The 17,815-nt window shown below is 42.4% G+C and overlaps 2 protein-coding genes across 3 annotated transcripts in view; one reads left to right on the top strand and one right to left on the bottom strand.

Annotated features, from left to right (window-relative positions):
• The first annotated feature begins 2,736 nt into the window (after positions 1-2,736).
• On the top strand, positions 2,737-15,189 carry lrrc3 (leucine rich repeat containing 3). Of its 2 annotated transcripts, none has more exons than XM_008106395.3 (2): positions 2,737-3,177; positions 10,250-15,189. In XM_008106395.3, exon 2 carries the CDS (start codon positions 10,403-10,405, stop codon positions 11,177-11,179), a length of 777 nt encoding a protein of 258 aa, XP_008104602.1. In that variant the 5' UTR covers positions 2,737-3,177; positions 10,250-10,402; the 3' UTR covers positions 11,180-15,189. The 2 variants fall into 2 exon arrangements, with proteins under 2 accessions (XP_008104602.1, XP_016847616.1); XM_016992127.2 differs by having other exon boundaries at positions 10,221-15,189.
• tspear (thrombospondin type laminin G domain and EAR repeats) overlaps positions 13,655-17,815 on the bottom strand; it is a 44,713-nt gene continuing 40,552 nt past the window's right edge. Inside the window, exon 12 of the mRNA XM_062976474.1 lies at positions 13,655-17,131. Coding sequence (XP_062832544.1) covers positions 16,978-17,131 — 154 coding nt within the window. The 3' untranslated portion in view covers positions 13,655-16,977. The remainder of the gene's footprint in view (positions 17,132-17,815) is intronic.

Here is a 17,815-nt window from a genome sequence, read left to right as displayed (position 1 = left end):
AAAAAAATAAAAGTTCATAACAGCTGGTAAGCTGGATGGGATTTCTGGGAGTTGAAGCCCAAAACACCTGGAGGCCCAAAGGTTGGGAACCACTGGATTAGAAGAACTTCTTGACTGTAAGAGCTGTTCAGCAGTGGAACTCTCTGCCTCTGAGTGTAGTGGAAGCTCCTTCTTTGGAGGCATTTAAACAGAGGCTGGATGGCCATCTTTCAGAGGTACTTTGAATGTGCTTTTCCTACATAGCAGAGGGTTGGATTACATGGCCTTTGTGGTATCTTCCAACTCCATGATTATATGTTTCCCTGGATGACCCTTGTGGTCTGTTCTAATTCTATGACAAACACCTAAGCACTGAGGCAGCAAACAGAAGTCACAACTGCTTGATTGCTGTGAATTTTCCAGGCTGTAATGCCATGTTCCAGAAGCATTCTCTCCTGACATTTTGCCTACATCTATAGCAGGCATCCTCAGAGGTTGTGAGGTATATCAGAAACTAGGCAAGTGGGGTTTATATCTCTGTGGAAGGTCAAGGCTGGGAGAAAGAACTCTTGTCTGCCTGAGGTAAGTGTGAATGTTGTAATTGGCTGCCTTGAATAGTTTTGCGGCCTTATTGAATAGTTTTGCAGCCTCAAAACTTGGCTGCTTCTTGCCTGAGAGAATCCTTTGTTGGGAGGTGTTAACTGGCCCTGATTGTTTCCTGTCTGGAATTCCCAGTGTCTTTATTTACTGTCTTGATTTTAGAATTTTTTAATTCCATAGCAGAGCACCTGAGGAACCAACCTGGACACAGCATATTATTTGAGAACACAGAAATGCTGGACCACTCTAACAACAACCACCCTGTCAGACTACACAGAGAAGCCATTGAAATTCACAAGCATGTGGACAATTTCAACAGAAAGGAGGAAACCATGAAAATGAACAAAATCTGGCCACTGGTATTTTTAAAAAACTTGAAATGTGTTCTACTATTGAACTACAGCCTTTCTCCTGAGATGTGAGAGAATATATACATATAATATTGATATTATTATAATGTAATACAATATAATACTAATAATAATACAATATAATATTCTTAATTATGTATTATATATTACATGTAATATTACTAATAATATTACAGTATAGTGGTATACCCCGGGAGCTGTGGGAGCGCCCGCTGTTAGCTCCAGCTTCTGCCAACCTAGCAGTTTGAAAACATGCCAATGTGAGTAGATCAATAGGTACCACTCTGGCGGGAAGGTAACGGCGCTCCATGCAGTCATGCTGGCCATATGACCTTGGAGATGTCTACGGACAATGCCGGCTCTTCGGCTTAGAAATGGAGATGAGCACTAACCCCCAGAGTCAGACATGACTTGACTTACCGTCTGGGGAAACCTTTACCTTTTTTTTATAGTGGTATAGTTCAATATAGTAATATATAATGCTAATATTGTGCTATGCTAACAATATATTGTATGTACATATAATTTGTAAGCCGCTTCAGGGTGAGAAGGATGGGATATAAATGTAGTAAATAATAACAACACTAGGAAAACAGGGAATTCCAGACATTAAACTATCAGGGCCTGCTACCACCTCCCAACAAAGGAGTCAGGAATCAGCCAGACCTTGAAGCTGCAAGACTTTTCAATACTAATCAAGATGATTAATTCCAACAGAAAAGAATTCTTTCTCCCACCCTTGACCTTCCACAGATATATAAATCTCACTTGCTTAGTTTCCAACAAATCTCTGAGGATGCCTGCCATAAGGTAAAGGTAAAGGTTTCTCCTAACGTTAAGTCCAGTCATGTCTGACTCTGGGGGTTGGTGCTCATCTCCATTTCTAAGCCGAAGAGCCGGCACTGTCCATAGACACCCTCCAGGGTCATGTGGCCGGCATGACTGCATGGAGTGCCGTTACCTTCCCGCCGGAGCGGTACCTATTGATCTACTCACATTGGCATGTGTTCGAACTGCTAGGTTGGCAGAAGCTGGAGCTAATAGCGGGCGCTCACTCTGCTCCTGGGATTTGAACCTGCGACCTTTCAGTCTGCAAGTTCATCAGCTCAGTGCTTTAACACACTTCACCACCGGGGCTCCTATGCCTGCCATACCGTGTTGCCCTGAAAATAAGACAGTGTCTTGTATTAATTTTTGCTCCCAAAGATGCTCTAGGTCTTATTTTCAGGGGATGTCTTATTTTTCCATGAAGAAGAATTCACATTTATTGTTGAACAAAAAAATGAACATTTATTATATACTGTACAGTAGTTGTCATCATAAACCAGCATAACCAGACAAACTGAATCCTATCAAGAATGTATTGTTACTACCAATATTTCCATTATGGTACATACATTTACCGATCCTGCATGCTCTGGGGTTGTGTTCAGTGGGCATGCTTCCAAACAATAACGTTGCTAGGTCTTACTTTCAGGGGAGGCCTTATATTTAGCAATTCAGCAAAACCTCTACTAGGTCTTATTTTCTGGGGCATAGATGTGGGCAAAACGTCAGGAGAGAATGCTTCTGGAAAATGGCCATAGCGCGGGGAAAACTCTCAGCAAGTCTATGATTCTGTGTTTTCCTGCATGGCAGAATAGGGTTGGATTGGATGATCCTTGTGGACTCAATTCTATGATAGACACTTAGAGGTAGCATTGAGGTAGCAAGCAGAAGGCACCACCAAGGGCTGCTTCCTCGCCTGCTAATTCTAGGCAATGGTGGGTTTCCTGAGTCTTGCCTTCCAGATACTTGGCTGGGGAAGACGCCCACCTCCCCTTAAAAAGATGCACAAGATGGCTATGAGCTGCTTCCTGGGAGAGGGGTGAGCAAGGCATGGCTTCACTCTGGATTCTGGAGCTGCCCCTTTAAAAAATATCCAAAGATGCTTCTGCCAGGATGCCAGCGACAAACAAGCTCTACCCAATGGCAGCCCACCCTCTCCATGAATGGCTCGGTGGGCGCTGGAGGAAGAGGCTGGCAGGCAGGCAGGCAGGCAGGGAGGGAGAGAGGGCAGCAACAAGTGCGCGGGTGCGCAAGCCAGCGGAGAGTCCCCCACGCAAGACCAGCCCAGGGCGTGGCAAGCCGGGCGGGGAGGGAGAGCCTGCTTTGGCAGAGAGAGCCTGCCTTTGCGCCCCGGTCCACAAGAAACTTGGGCCAGTCCAGGAAGAAGGGCACACCCCAGGTAATGTATCTCCCTCCTCTTCCTCGGGTTTGCTGGAAGGGAGATTGTTTGGGACGCGCAGGGAAGGGCGATGGGGAAGGAGATCCTGGATGCGGGGCTGGTTCGGAGCCCATCTTTTCCTGGAGCGCAATCCCCAGGGCTCCCTTGGCTTTGCAGCCAGAAAACTCTGGCTAGAAAGCGTAGGCGGTGCTGCAGCCAGGCTGAGTGGCAGATTGACATCATCCTCATCTTGTTCATCACCACCATTATTAGTGTTGTTGTGCTATTTAGTTGTATCCCGCTTTTCTCTCATGGGGTTGAGCCACAAAGCGTCTCACAACAATTTTAAAAAATGTAATATTTTTATATTATACATGGAATAAACACACAGCCCTATATCCCAGAATATCAAAGCAGAAAATCCCACACGATCTGCTCTGATTATCTGAGTCCACACTGCCATACATTCCAATTCAAGGCAGATCATGAGGGATTTTCCGCCTTGATATTCTGGGATATAGGGCTGTGAGGAATGGTCCTAAGTTGTTTATAATCAATGTGTTGTCGAAGGCTTTCACGACCGGAATCACTGGGTTGCTGTGAGTTTTATGGGCTGTATGGCCATGTTCCAGAATAATAATAATTATTATTAACTGTCACTCTGGTGCCAGAGTGAAGAAGGGGGACCAGCCCACCCTCTCCATGAATATATCATAATATATGATACCAGTATTATGCTATACTAATTATATAATATATTGTATATACATATAATATTGATAATAATATTATAATGTAATACAGTATAATAATAATAACAATACACTGTTATAATTATATATTATATATTACATGTAATATTACTAATAATATTACAATATAGTGGTATAGTACAATATAATAATATATAATGCTTATATTGTACTATGCTAATAATATAATATGATAATTATACAGTAGAGTCTCACTTAACCAACACTCGCTTATCCAACGTTCTGGATTATCCAACGCACACTGCTTTTTAGTAGTCAATGTTTTTGTAGGCAATATTTTCAATACATTGTGATATTTTGGTGCTAAATTCGTAAATACAGTAATTACTACATAGCACTACTGCTTAATAATCTAGCAGTTTGAAAACATGCAAATGTGAGTAGATCAATAGGTACCGCTCCTGCAGAAAGGTAACGGCACTCCATGCAGTCATGCCAGCCACATGACCTTGGAGGTGTCTACGGACAATGCTTAGAAATGGAGATGAGCACCAACCCCCAAAGTCAGACACGACTAAACTTAATGTCAGAGGAAAACCTTGACCTAATAACATAATATATTGTATTTACATATAACTTGTAAGCCACCCTGAATCCCCTTCAGGGTGAGAAGGGCAGAATAGAAATGTTGCAAATAATAATAATAATAACTTTATTTTTGTACCCTGCCTCCATCTCCCCGAAGGGACTCGGGGCGGCTTACATGGGACCAAGCCCAAATGACACAGTTTAAAATGTAGTTACATAAAATGCAATTCAACAATGTAGACAGAATATAACAACAACATTATAGCAATATATAAATACCCAATTGAAACATTCACACCTGCCTCCAACAGGCAAGAGTTCTTTCTCCCTCCCTGAACATTCCACAGATATATAAACTCCACTTGCCTAGTTTCCAACAGACCTCACAACCTCTGAGGATGCCTGCAATCGATGTGGGCGAAACGTCAGGAAAGAATGCTTCTGGAACTTGGCCATACAGCCCAGAAAACTCACAGCAACCCAATTGTTATTAGTATTGTAGTTTTATCTCGCTTTTCTCTCACGTGGTTGAGGCACAAAGCGTCTCACAACAATTAAAAAAAAAAAAAACAATATAATGTAAAATCCCCCAGTGTATAAATATTATAGATAGAATTAAACATACAAGTCGTTTATGATCACGTCAAATATTTTCAGTACTATACATCACCCTCCAGGATTTTGGTGATGGAGGCAAAATCCTGGAGGCAAAATCCAAGGGACGGCTGACTGGCTCTTTTGCTCTGGCACCGCTTTCCAGCAGAGATGGCTCTTCAGCCTCATGACTCACAGACCTTGAATAGTAATGGCAAGAGAGGCAGCAGATGCTGCTTGGCACGGCATGGGAGGGTGGAAACGGGGCTCGGGAGCTTGCCCCCGGCACAATTTCCTCGCCCGTCCCTCAATTGGAGGTTCAAGGAGGTTGCCAGGCTGGTGAGAGCATCTTGGGAGAAGCCAAGGGGCAAAGGAGCTGGAGGGATTCCCCTGGCACCATGCAGAGGCACCTTCCTCCCTGCCAGCAAGGAGCTCCTCTCTGTGCCAACCAGCAGGCAAAAGGCTGGAGCATATGGCAGGGCTTCCATCTAAGCCAGCATTTCTCAACCTGGGGATCAGGATCCCTTAGGGAGTCATGGGGGGGGAGTTCAGAGGGGTCCCCAAAGACCATCAGAGAACACATAGGTATTTGTGCCAAATTTGGTACAGATGCATCGTTGTTTGGGTTCACAGTGCTCTCCGGAGGTAGGTGAACTACATCTCCCCTCAATCACTGTCAATTCCTCCCAAATCCCTCCCGTATTTTCTGTTGTTCCTGTGGGTTCTGTGTGGGAAGTCTGGCCCAATTCTATCATTGGTGGGGTTCAAGGGGCTTTTTGATTGAAGGTGATCTATAAACCCCAGCAACTGCAACTCCCAAATGTCAAGGTCTATTTTCCCCAAACTCCACCAGTGTTCACATTTGGGCATATTGAGTATTTGTGCCAAGTTTGGTCCAGATCCATCGTTTGAGTCTACAGTGCTCTCAGGATGTAGGTGAACTCAAGATCAATGCCAACCAAACCCTTCCAGTATTTTCTGTTGGTCATGGGAGTTCAGTGTGCCACGTTTGGTTCAATTCCATCATTAGTGGAGTTCAGGATGCCCTTTGGTTGTAGGTGAACTATAAATTCCAGCAACCACTACTCCCAAATGACAAAATCAATCCCCTCCCAACCCTATCAGTATTCAAATTTGAGTGTATCAGGTGCCAAATTTGTGCCAAATTTGCTCCAGTGAATGAAAATACATCCTGCATTTCAAATATTTACATTATGATTCACAACAGTTGCGAAATTACAGTTATGAAGTAGCAACGAAAATAATATAATGGTTGGGGGTCACCACAACATGAGGAACTGTATTGAGGGGTCGCGGCAATAGGAAGGTTGAGAACCACTGATCTAAGCAATGCCAATATTTTGAATTGACACATCCCAAAACAAGGGGTGACTTCACATGATCATTTTCATTTCTGCCAAGGGCTTATACTAGTCCCTCCCTTTCCGATAAGGAACATAGGGCAGTTGTCATTCTGTGAGTAGGGGCTAACTAAAAGGTTGCTCACAGAATTTCTGGTCTCCTCATCAGACTACAATTCTCAGAGTTCTTTGAAGGAAACGATGGCTGCATCTACACCTGTGATTCTCAACCTTTGGGTCTCCAGATGTTTTGGCCTTCAACTTCCAGAAATCTTAACAGCTGGTAAACTGGATGGGATTTCTGGGAGTTGTAGGGCAAAACACCTGGGTATGTTTAGCCTGCAGAGGAGAAGGCAGAGAGGAGACATGAGGAGGGCCATGTATAAACATGTGAGGGGAAGTCATAGGGAGGAAGGAGCAAGCTTGTTTTCTGCTGCCCTGGAGACCAGGATGCAGAACAACGGCTTCAAACTACAGGAAAGGAGATTCCACCTGAACGTTAGGAAGAACTTCCTCACTGTGAGAGCTGTTCAGCAGTGGAACTCTCTGCTGTAGAGTGTGGTGGAGGCTCCTTCTTTGGAGGCTTTTAAGTAGAAGCTGGATGGCCATCTGTCAGGGGTGCTTTGAATGCGATTTTTCCTTCTTCTTGGCAGGGGGTTGGACTGGGTGGCCCATGAGGTCTCTTCCAACTCTGTATGAGTCTATGATTCTACCTAACACAACAAATACAAGTTCAATATCACACACTGAAGTGCTAGAAATTTGGGAGCTAAAGGAAACATTTGCTAAATTCTTTGCTTATCCCTATTTGCCTCTGTGAATTTTACCCACATCGTTTGGTATCACAGCCTCATAATGAATCAAGAACAGGAACAGCAAACATGCCCATTGGGTGGGTTATTTTTAAATGTGTGAAATACTTTGCCATTTTAGCCTATGCAGCCAGGTAGACTTTTGTGTGTGTGTGCGCTCATTTTCTCAACAACTATGTGATATTTTTCCAGAGTGGTGGGGTCACCTTTGCTGCTGGTTTTTAAGCAGCAGACTGGATGGCCATCTCTCGGGGGTGCTTTGCTTTGATCATGTTTTCCTGCATGGCAGGGGCTTGGACTGGATGGCCCTTGTGGTCTCTTCTAATGTTGTGATTTCGTGATTCAAATTAGCACAACACAAATGCACCAAATACAGTACAAGGATGAGAATTAACCTCTTTTCATATTATAACATTAGCTGCTCTCTCCTCAAAGAGTTATACCTGCATTTTCAGGTTAACAAGAATATATTTGGAACTTCAAAGAGATAAAAAGCCAAATACTGGCAAGTGGAGAAATCTCCTTTCCTCCCACTCTTTCGCTATTTTAAAGTCAGGATGATCTATTAGTCTCTTTGACACTGCACTATTAAATCAGTTTGATATTCCTTTGACTGCCATAGCTCTGTCCTATGGAATTCTGTGAGACACAAGCAGAGCCGGCCCTAGGTATTTTTCAAATGTAGGCGAACAGAATTTTGCCCCCCCCCCCAAACCAATCACTGAAAAATAAAAGCGTTGGATAAGCGAAAATGTTGGATAATAAGGAAAGATAAAGGAAAAGCCTATTAAACATCAAATTACATTATGATTTTACAAATTAAGCACCAAAACATCATGTTTTACAACAAATCAATAGAAAAAGCAGTTCAATACATGGTAATGTTATGTAGGAATTACTATATTTGCGAATTTAGCACTAAACCTTGAACAGGGATATAGGGCAGTGTGGATTTAGATAACCCAGATAGCCCTCAGTATTAAAAAAACTCTAAAATCAGGACAATAAATAAAGAACAACACTCTGAAAACAGAAGAAATCCAGACAGTAAACAATCAGGGACAGCTAACACCTCCCAAAAACAGATTCTCCCAGGCAAGAAGAAGCCAGGCCTTGAAGCCACAGGGCCATTAAATGCTAATCAAGGTGATTAATTACAACATTCACACCTGCTTCAAAGAAAAGTTCTTTCTCCCACCCTGGACCTTCTACAGATATATAAACCCCACATACCTAGCTTCCAAGTTCCCACAGACCTCACAATCTCTGAAGGCCCCAAAGGTGGGCTCCCGTGGTGCAAAGGTGGGCCTGCGCTGGCCGGAAAGCCCAGCACGGGCACCGGGAGGCCCAGCGTGGCCGCCGGAAGGCCCAAAAGAGAAGGAGGTGGAGAGTGGTGCCCTCCTCCCAGGACGATGGCGCCCCTGGGACGATGGCGCCACAGGCAAGTGCCTAGTTCGCCTTATGGTTGGACCGCCTCTGGACACAAGAGCTCTGAAACAGATAATCCTCAATAACTACAAATCCCAAAGTTTCATACAATGCAGCTGTGACACTTATAACTGAATTTAAAGTTCTCTAATTGTTTAGTTAGAGAGAATCTCCTAACACTCAGTGGTTTGCTCTTGCAAATAATGCTCTCTCCGGGTTGCTGCGGGTTTTCCAGGCTGTCTGGTCATGTTCCAGAAGCATTCTCTCCTGATGTTTCATCCACATCTATGGCAAGCATCCTCAGAGGTTGAGAAGTTTGTTGGAAACTGGGCAAGTGAGGTTTATATATCTGTGGAAAGTCCAGACTGGAAGAAAGAACCCTTGTCTGTTGGAAGCAGGTGTGAATGTTGCAATTAATCACCTTGGTTAGGATTGAAAAGCCTTGCAGCTTCAAAGCCTGGTTAATTCCTGCCTGGGGGAATCCTTTATTGGGATTTACAGGGAATGAAACAGGGAAATTCCAGACATGAATAAATCAGGAGCAGCTAACACCTTCCAACAAAGGATTCCCTCAGGCAGAAATCAGCCAGGCTTTGAAGTTGCGGGGACATGAGAGAAGCCTCCCACAAAATGGTAAAATATCCTGGCATCCCCTGGCAATGTCCTTGCAGATGGCCAATTCTCTCACACCAGAAGCAACTTGCAATTTCTCAAGTCGCTCCTGATACACACACAAAAAAACTCCCGTAGAGACTCGAGGAGGCTTACAGAATAGCACACAAAGATGCCATAAATAAAATACATAATACATAAAATAAAATACATCAACATGAAAACAATAATAACATCACATAAACCAAGTATACAGATTGGATAAAACAACCTCTATTAAAATAGAATTGGTTTAAAGATCTGTGTAATCAATATAGCAGCTCAGCTGAACGCACAGAATATAAATATAAAGTACCAAGTGATTGGCAATCAGTTCTGGTTATTGTTGAAATGTTATCAAATGCTGGAAAAACCAAGTTTCTAACTATTTCCTAAGTGTTGTAGTACAGGGGCTTGTCTAAGTTCACTGGGGAGAATGTTCCAGAGCCGGGGGGCCACCACTGAGAAGGCCCTCTCCCTCATTCCCACCAACTGCACTAAAGAAGGAGGAGACCAAGAGGAGGGTGTCCCCCGAGATCTTAGAGCCCGCACAAGTTCATGTTGTCACAAAGATAGACTGGACCCAAACCATGTAGGGCTTTATAGGTGATGCACTTTGAATTGGGACCGGAAACTTATCGGCAGCCAGTGGAGCTGTTTCAATAGGGGCTTCATCATAGGGTCACCTTAGAGTCACCTATCAGTCAGAATGCATAGAACAAAAACAATAGAAACAATATGATTTTGAATACCAGTTGCTAGGGATCACAGGTGGGAGGATGCTACTGCAGTTGTCTTCCTCCTTGTGTGCTTTCCATAGCCATCTGGTTGATCAACATATTGCTGATCTAGATCGGTCTCCAATCTAACTTTTCTTATTTTCTTCTGTTATGTTTATATTGCCTGTCACATCGAAGTTCCTTGACTATCTGTCTTTGCTCTGAAGGATAAGAAGAGAGTCTACCAGGCCTGGGTTTGTTGAGGAACGGTCACCAGATATCTGAAGCAAGCACTGTGGGAATTCCCAGTTCTGAAGGCTGTGGAAAAGCCTCCTTTTCTTTGCCTTAGCAGCCATGCAGGACTGCAGACGGCTGACTGGATGACCAGCATGTTTCTGGCAGCTGAGGCATCTTGGCCCATGCTATGGTTCTGCTCCCAAGCTCTCTTCTTCCTCCTCTTCTGTGTCCCTTCCTATTGTACCTCCTGCCCTGAGCAGTGTCAGTGTACCAACTACTCAGAAGCGACAGCAGTTCTGTGCAGCGCCAGCAACTTGCAAGAGATTCCAAGGGACATTCCCAAAGACACCATGTTTCTAAAGCTGGACGCAAATAAAATTACTGCCGTTCCCAACAGCACGTTCCGGCATCTTGCCCACTTACAAGAGATAGACCTCTCTAAAAATGCCATTGAGAAGATTGATTCCGCAGCATTCAAGGGGGTTGCCGATGGCTTGCGTCTGCTGGATCTCTCTGGGAATCATATCCAGAGGATCCCAAAGGAAGCCCTAGTCAACTTGAATGCCATGATCCGCCTGTCCAACAACCCCTGGCATTGTGAATGTACTTTACAGGAAGTCTTGTGGGAAGTGAAACTAGACCCTGACTCAGTCAATGAGACCACCTGCCAAACATCTGTGCAAGAAGAATATACTGGGAAGCCTCTGCTCCATATCCTTGATTCTCGCTTTTGCAACATGCACCAGAAGACCACAGATGTCGCCATGTTTGTTACCATGTTCAGCTGGTTTACTTTGGTCATTAGCTATGTGGTCTACTATGTCCGGCATAACCAAGAGGACACAAGGAAGCACTTGGAGTACCTGAAATCACTGCCTAGCACAAGGGTTCCTAAAGAAACCATCAGCATGATCCTGTGAGCCAGGAAGGGTGACCTGGATTACAGAATCTGTTTTCTAGAGAAAAGAATCTTGGGTGGGACGTGGAACTTGGATTTCCTACTTGTTCTGTAAGGACTTTTCTACATGTTTAATAGCATGGGGAAAATTGTGTGTTAATATAAATGTAGAACGAATGTCCAAACCAAAGTTTCCTATATAGTGTGCTAGGATATCAGCACTGGCTCTATAAAGCTCTGTAAAGGGAGCTCTATAAAGATATCTGCTATCCAGAAGAATATTTGAACTCTAAGGTGAGGGCACAATCTATGTGCAGTCAAGTTTTAATTTGGAGAGAGAAAGATCCAAAGGGTTCTGAGTGGAGTCACCGAAAGATACTAATGATCTCATGGTTGGCGTTTGCTTGGAGCTACCGCAAAAAACACTTCCAGAGCATTCAGACCCACAAAACGGGCCTGCCTCCAAATTCATAAATTTTGCAGGTGTGCATGCATGCACACGTGTGTGCACACACATGCACAGATTGATGTAATGTTTAATAGGATGTTTGTGAAGCATGTGTGTTTCTGGGTTGGTATTCCTTGCCTCAGAAAACCCTATTTCATTAATAGGATTGCCATAAGTCAACAGGCAACTTGAAGGCACATACACAAAATGCTTCTCTTAAGCTTACCTGCTACAGTGTCTCTGGAGCTAACATCTCTTTCTTTTTTGTTGCTGATCTTTTTTCAACGTATTATTGTTACAGTGGGATGAAAAAGTGCCAGAGAGGCCTATCTGTGCTTATGTTACACACTGTCCAATGCTGAATCGTTTCCATCCTAGGAAGGTAGTGCAGATTACCCAGGCACACTCCAAAGTGGGGATTGGGTGGCCATATCCTGGGAGTGCTTTAGCCATGGATTCCTGCATACCATTGGGTTCAACTAGATTGGCCCTTGGAGTTCCTTACAAGTCAATAATTCTATGATTGTATGCCTTTTTGACATACTGCAAGCTCATCTATTCCTTGAGAACTGGGCCTGAAATACAACTGGAACCAGAGTCTAATAAGGTGAAATGTGACCCATGCATTATACATATAGCTTTGAAAAGCAGATGAATATAGCAATGGCAACTTCTTTCCCACAGATTTTTTTTTCAAAATTACCTAAATGACAGCTCTCTTCAGTTTGAAAAGTTTTAAAATAATAAAGATCATTTGCTGAACATGTAATTACTTCAGGAAATGAAATATAATTCCAGAAATTAATATGATTTATTGAAAGCATCAAAAGTTCAGTGCCCACCAGTTTCATATTTGTGATATCAAAGCTCATAATTTTCCATCATTCGGGAAATGATGGCCAGGGATTGGAAACAGTTTAGTTTTTAAGACTATAGTTTACAGAGCCAATGACCTACTTCTGATAGTAGTTGTTTTAAAATATACCTTTCCTGGGCTATGAAAATGGGCACAGTTCTATGTGTTTCTCCATTTTCACCACCTTTGTTGTGATCTGGGGTCCTTTCACACAACCAATTATAGCATAATGATTCCACTATAACTGCAGTGATGATATCCTATATCATCCTGGGATTTGCAGTTTAGGAAGGCGTGTGTAGGTTCTCCGCCTACTAATGGCTCACTAAGCTAAATAGCCCAGGTTTCTGTAGGATGTAGCCATGGAATCAAATTGTAATCATACTGCTACAACTGCCTATTGTAAAGGCTATCCCTGCCTGGCATCTAATTAACTACAGCTTTGATAAGTTTTTTGACAAGTCATCAATAAAACAAAAAATTAGAGACAATCTCAGAGGAACAGGAATTCCTCTTAGATACTGAAAGAGAAAGTAGATGGAAACTAATGATCCTTTTTATATTATATTATATTTTATAATGGGGTGCACCACCCTATTATTTGTAGTGAGATTCACAGGCCTCCCCTCAAAGTTACGAGGGTTGTTATGTTATAATTCAATCCAACATTCAAACTGCTCTGTTTTATTATTAGATTCCCCCCTGAGTCAGCACAGACATTTTTGCTATTGTGCGATCTATACAAAATGGGGAGGGAGGATGTGTGGCTTTCCAGCAGTTGTTGGAGTGCCACATCCATTAGCCCTTGCTATCATCATAAATGGATAATGGGCATCACAGTCCAACCATTTCCAGAGGGCCATGTGCTCCCCATCCCACAAACAGTGGTTTGTGTGTGACGGGCAGCTTCTATTGATTTGCAATGAAATGTTAATATACTGGTATCAATTAAATAAAAGTGAACTCTCTGTATGTACATACACATGGACACATACACAGTGTAGTGAGTGCTGGGCTAGAAAACCAGAGCCTGAATCCCTGCTCAGCCGTGTAAACCCATTGGGTGTCTTTGGACAAATCATATAGTCCTAGCCTTAGAGAAATGCAATGCTCCCCCATCTCTAGTGGCCATGCATTCATTGAATACATTGCCACAGCAGTGGTGTGGTTATCTGTGCTACTTTTTTTCTTAAAAAAAAAAAAAGCATAAACAGAAGAAAAAAAACCACCCACTTGGTTCTTCCATTTCAGGAATGTTGACTTCATTATTCCGAAAGATGGAGGGGAAACATTCCCTGGCTGCGGTGGTATTCAAAAGAAGACTAAAAACAAATAAAGCCCTTAGCTGCAGGAATGCAGTCCAGTAGACATGATGCAAAAGGAAAAGGAGACAATGAGGGAACAGAAGAGCCAGAAAATCCAGACACTCATTTTTCACACATGGCATATTTATGGCATGGAGATGGTATTATACTGCCTCGCTGTTCCTGCCTGTGAGTGAGGAAATGCTACTAGCTGCTGCAAATTTAACTCCTCTTCCCACTTTGGTACACACTCCTGCATTGCCCTCTGCTGGGCTTCCTAACAGAACAGATCCCTTTTTTGCCTTGGTTGAGCCAGTGGGAGTGTGTTGGTTAAATCCAGCTGCAATAAGCTGCAATGTTTTGGTTTGGGGGTGATCCCATGTTCTAGCTCCAAAAACAAGACAGAACATTATTCTGTAATATAAAAAAACCAGGAATTTCTTAGAGCATAAATATGGCAGAGAGAGACATCTACAGAGAAAAAGTGCAAGGAAACAATGCACCAAAATATACATGGCCAGGAACATTGCTTGGCATCCTGAGAATGAAGGAACCACTAGGTACTTTGGAATTATTTTTCCTCATTCTTATGGCCTGAAGCCATCATGGTAGTGTCACCTGAATCACTGTAGAATATAGAGTTTCCCCCCATCTCTAGCTATCAACAAAAGCATTTCCTTCTCTAGTAGCTATCAACAAAATGAAACCACCAATGTGGCATTCAAGAGATTGTAGGATTGTGTTTAAAAATGGACTACAGTTACTGAGAGATAGCATGCTACAGTTTGCTCAAGCATGAAAATCTACCCAATGACCTTGGACAAACCACAATTTCTCAGCCTCAGTGAAAGACAAAGGCAAAAACCCTTTGAAGAAATCTTACCAAGAAAACCCTGTGACAGGGTTGCCTTAGGGTTGCCATAAGTCAGAAATGACTTGACGGCACACAACAACCATTACTGGGCCAATGAAGGCCAACCCAAGTGTCCCTTCTATGCTCCTTGATACTGTTCCTACCTTGGTTACTATTGCTTGTGCCTAGCCTGGACTAGGGTCATCCCTTTGTCTGTTCTAGCAGGCTTCTTGTGTTTTTCAGTTTATGTTCTCATGCTTTTAAAACATAAATGTGAATCGGACTTCGGTATCCCCTAGAACCATGTAAGTGTTTGGGGTGTATGTGTCTGTTTTTGCCAAATGGTGCTGCATTTCCCCTTTTTTATTTCCAGTGAGATGCTGTTGAATAAGACCTGAAGCAGAACAAAACCACTGGGATGGGGCAAGTCATTTTGCTAGTTTTATTGGGGATTATATTCATTGTTGCAAATATTCTCTGAATAATAAATAATTTCATCTCCATACAGTATAACAAAGGTGATTGTCAACACTATTGATTTATACAATAAAAACATACAATTTATAGACAATGTTGAAATAATTTGCAACAACCAGCAGAAGCTACACTTTGGGGGCAATTCACAGGCTAAGAAATAAGGATGAAAAAAGCACCAATAATGATAGAGTGGAGGATACTACAGAGATACCAAAAGCCCATTTGGCAAGAGAGTAATGGCTTTCCAAATGCCCATCCAGAACTATTATTTTCTTAAAACACAAATGCTACATATGTTGTTGGGCTGCAACTCCTAGCCAGCATAGCCAACAGTAGGAAATGCTAGGAATTAGACTCCAGCAACAGTTAGAAGATCCCATTTTGCATGGCCCTGTCTTGAAACTTTCAGTTTCATGTGGCTTTCAGTTCTTCATAGTTATGCTTCCTACACAGAAATTTCAAGCACTGGTTGTAGGCCATGGCTCTAACCCAGTGCTTCTCAACCTGGGGTCCCCAGATGTTTTTGTCCTTCAACTTCCAGAAAGCCTAACAGCTGGTAAACTGGTTGGGATTTCTGGGAGTTGTAGGCCAAAAACATCTGGGAACCCCTGATTGAGAACCACTGCTCTAACCCATAAGATGGTGACCTTAGCCCTAATATAAGCCTGGACTAGAATCCTGATTGAATTGGAGTTAACCTTTTTGTTGGCTCACTGTCCATCAATTCATTTAATGGTTCTATTTTAGTTGGGAATTATCCAATAAGATCCCAGCCATGAACTCCTATGATCCCTCACCACTAGGTATATGGGTTAGGACTGATAGAAGCTGCTGTCCAGCAACATCTGGAGGATCAAACATTTCCACCCATGCCCTAGGCACTTTATCTACTCCACTGACCTGTGCCACAGCTGGTGTGGTATCTCTTAGGTATATATGAATGTACTAAGGGAACAACTAAGTTTATAATTTTCTCCATGTAACACAAGTATTTTCTCTTGAAATTGAGAGATCTAGAGCTATCAATAATTTTTAGTGATAGCCACAGAAGTTTAAGACTGTCAAACAAGCAGTTGGGTCTTGGGAATTTTAAATGCTACCATCAACTTAGCAATCTTCTGAAACCATTATCAGGACTCCAGCTATTGTAGCACAGTAAAGTATATGGCATTATGTGCTTCCACGTTCTTCCCCAGGAGTGATGGAAGCTGAGGGATTCCAAACAAATGCCTTTATTTTTCCATATTTCCAAACTGTAGATCAACAAGCCATAAAATGCCAGAGAAGTTATTCTGTTTCCAGTGTCCTGCTCTAGTGGGAAAAAGAGTTTGAAGGAGAAGATTACATCAGCACCTTTTCAGTTATGCATGTTGCGGTGTACTGACTTGAGTATTCAACTACGACTTTGGAGACCAGGTTCAAATGCCCACCATAAAACCCACTGAGATGGCAAACCACTTCTGAACAAATCATGCTAAGAAAACCCTGTGATAACCTATTGTACATACTAGAAGATCTTGGAAAAGTATCTTTTAGAATGCAACTTCCAGAATCTCCTACCCATGGGATTCTGGAACTTGTAATCCAGAGTGCAACTATGCCAAGTTCTATTCATTCATATAACTAGCCAGCCAGGAATTTGCATTTTTAGTCCTGGGATATTACACTAATTAGGACATCATATCTAATCCTCTGCAACTTCATGAACACATCGTGCTTAGCTGAGAAAGGCCAAGAAGAGTTTGGTCCTGGAATACTGGTGACTTCCACTGCAGTGTGTCCAAGGTACAATGTTCCTCATTCTAGCCCTAAAGAGCAAAAGGTCTTCCTTTCAGATTCAAGTGTCTTTTGTTTGCTTTAAATCACAGTCTCTCTTTCCAGGTCAAAAAGTTTTCAGCTTTAGCACCTTGCAGAGTGGTTCCCGTGCACTGGAATACATGAGGTATGATCCAGTTGTAGTGTTAAAAGCTTCCCAGTCCCTACAGCCGAACGTCGGAAGACGGTGAACTGCTACAAAGCCTTCATATCCTTGCCATCTGAATGAAAAGCGAAAAAGAGTTATACCTCATACATGATTCCCAACACACAGGCTCTGTTTCTCCTCATTTCCTTGACACATTTTCCCTTTGAACCAGAAATGCTGGTTCATGTGGAAATGCATCAGAGGGAACCAGAGCTTTGAAATAATAAATACAAATAATGTGTATAAAATTTGCCTCTGGGGTTAGCATAATAAATGCATAGCAAAGGTGTAATAATAATAATAATAATAATAATTATTATTATTATTATTTCATTTTTATCCCACTTTTCTCCCATGGGTGGGATTCAAAATGGTGTGCAATGGTGTAAAAACATACACAAATACATAAAATACATATTCAACTAAAACATCATAAAACACTTTAAAGCAAAAACCCAATTTGCCTACACCATATACAACAAATTAATAACTTACAACAAATACCATTAAAAAATTTCCTAACTTCAGACCACTGAGGTTATTCATAAAAGAGGTCATACAAGAGCCTAAGAAACTCCATTTTCATAAGGCTGTGTTGTAATTTCCAAGTCTAACATAGCATGCAGAGGTGAATATTGCCAGCAGCTATCTGGCAGTGCCTATTATAATTCATTTGGGAAGGCCTGGCTCCACAAAAAGGTCTTGATTTGTGCTCAAAAGGCCTGGCCTATACTAGCTGTGTCCACTTTGTTTTGGT

This window comes from Anolis carolinensis, chromosome 3 (genome assembly GCF_035594765.1).
Source record: "Anolis carolinensis isolate JA03-04 chromosome 3, rAnoCar3.1.pri, whole genome shotgun sequence".
Lineage (NCBI taxonomy): Eukaryota > Metazoa > Chordata > Lepidosauria > Squamata > Dactyloidae > Anolis > Anolis carolinensis.
The sequence above is the reverse complement of the archived record's forward strand: the minus strand, read 5'-3'. Positions and strand labels throughout refer to the sequence as shown.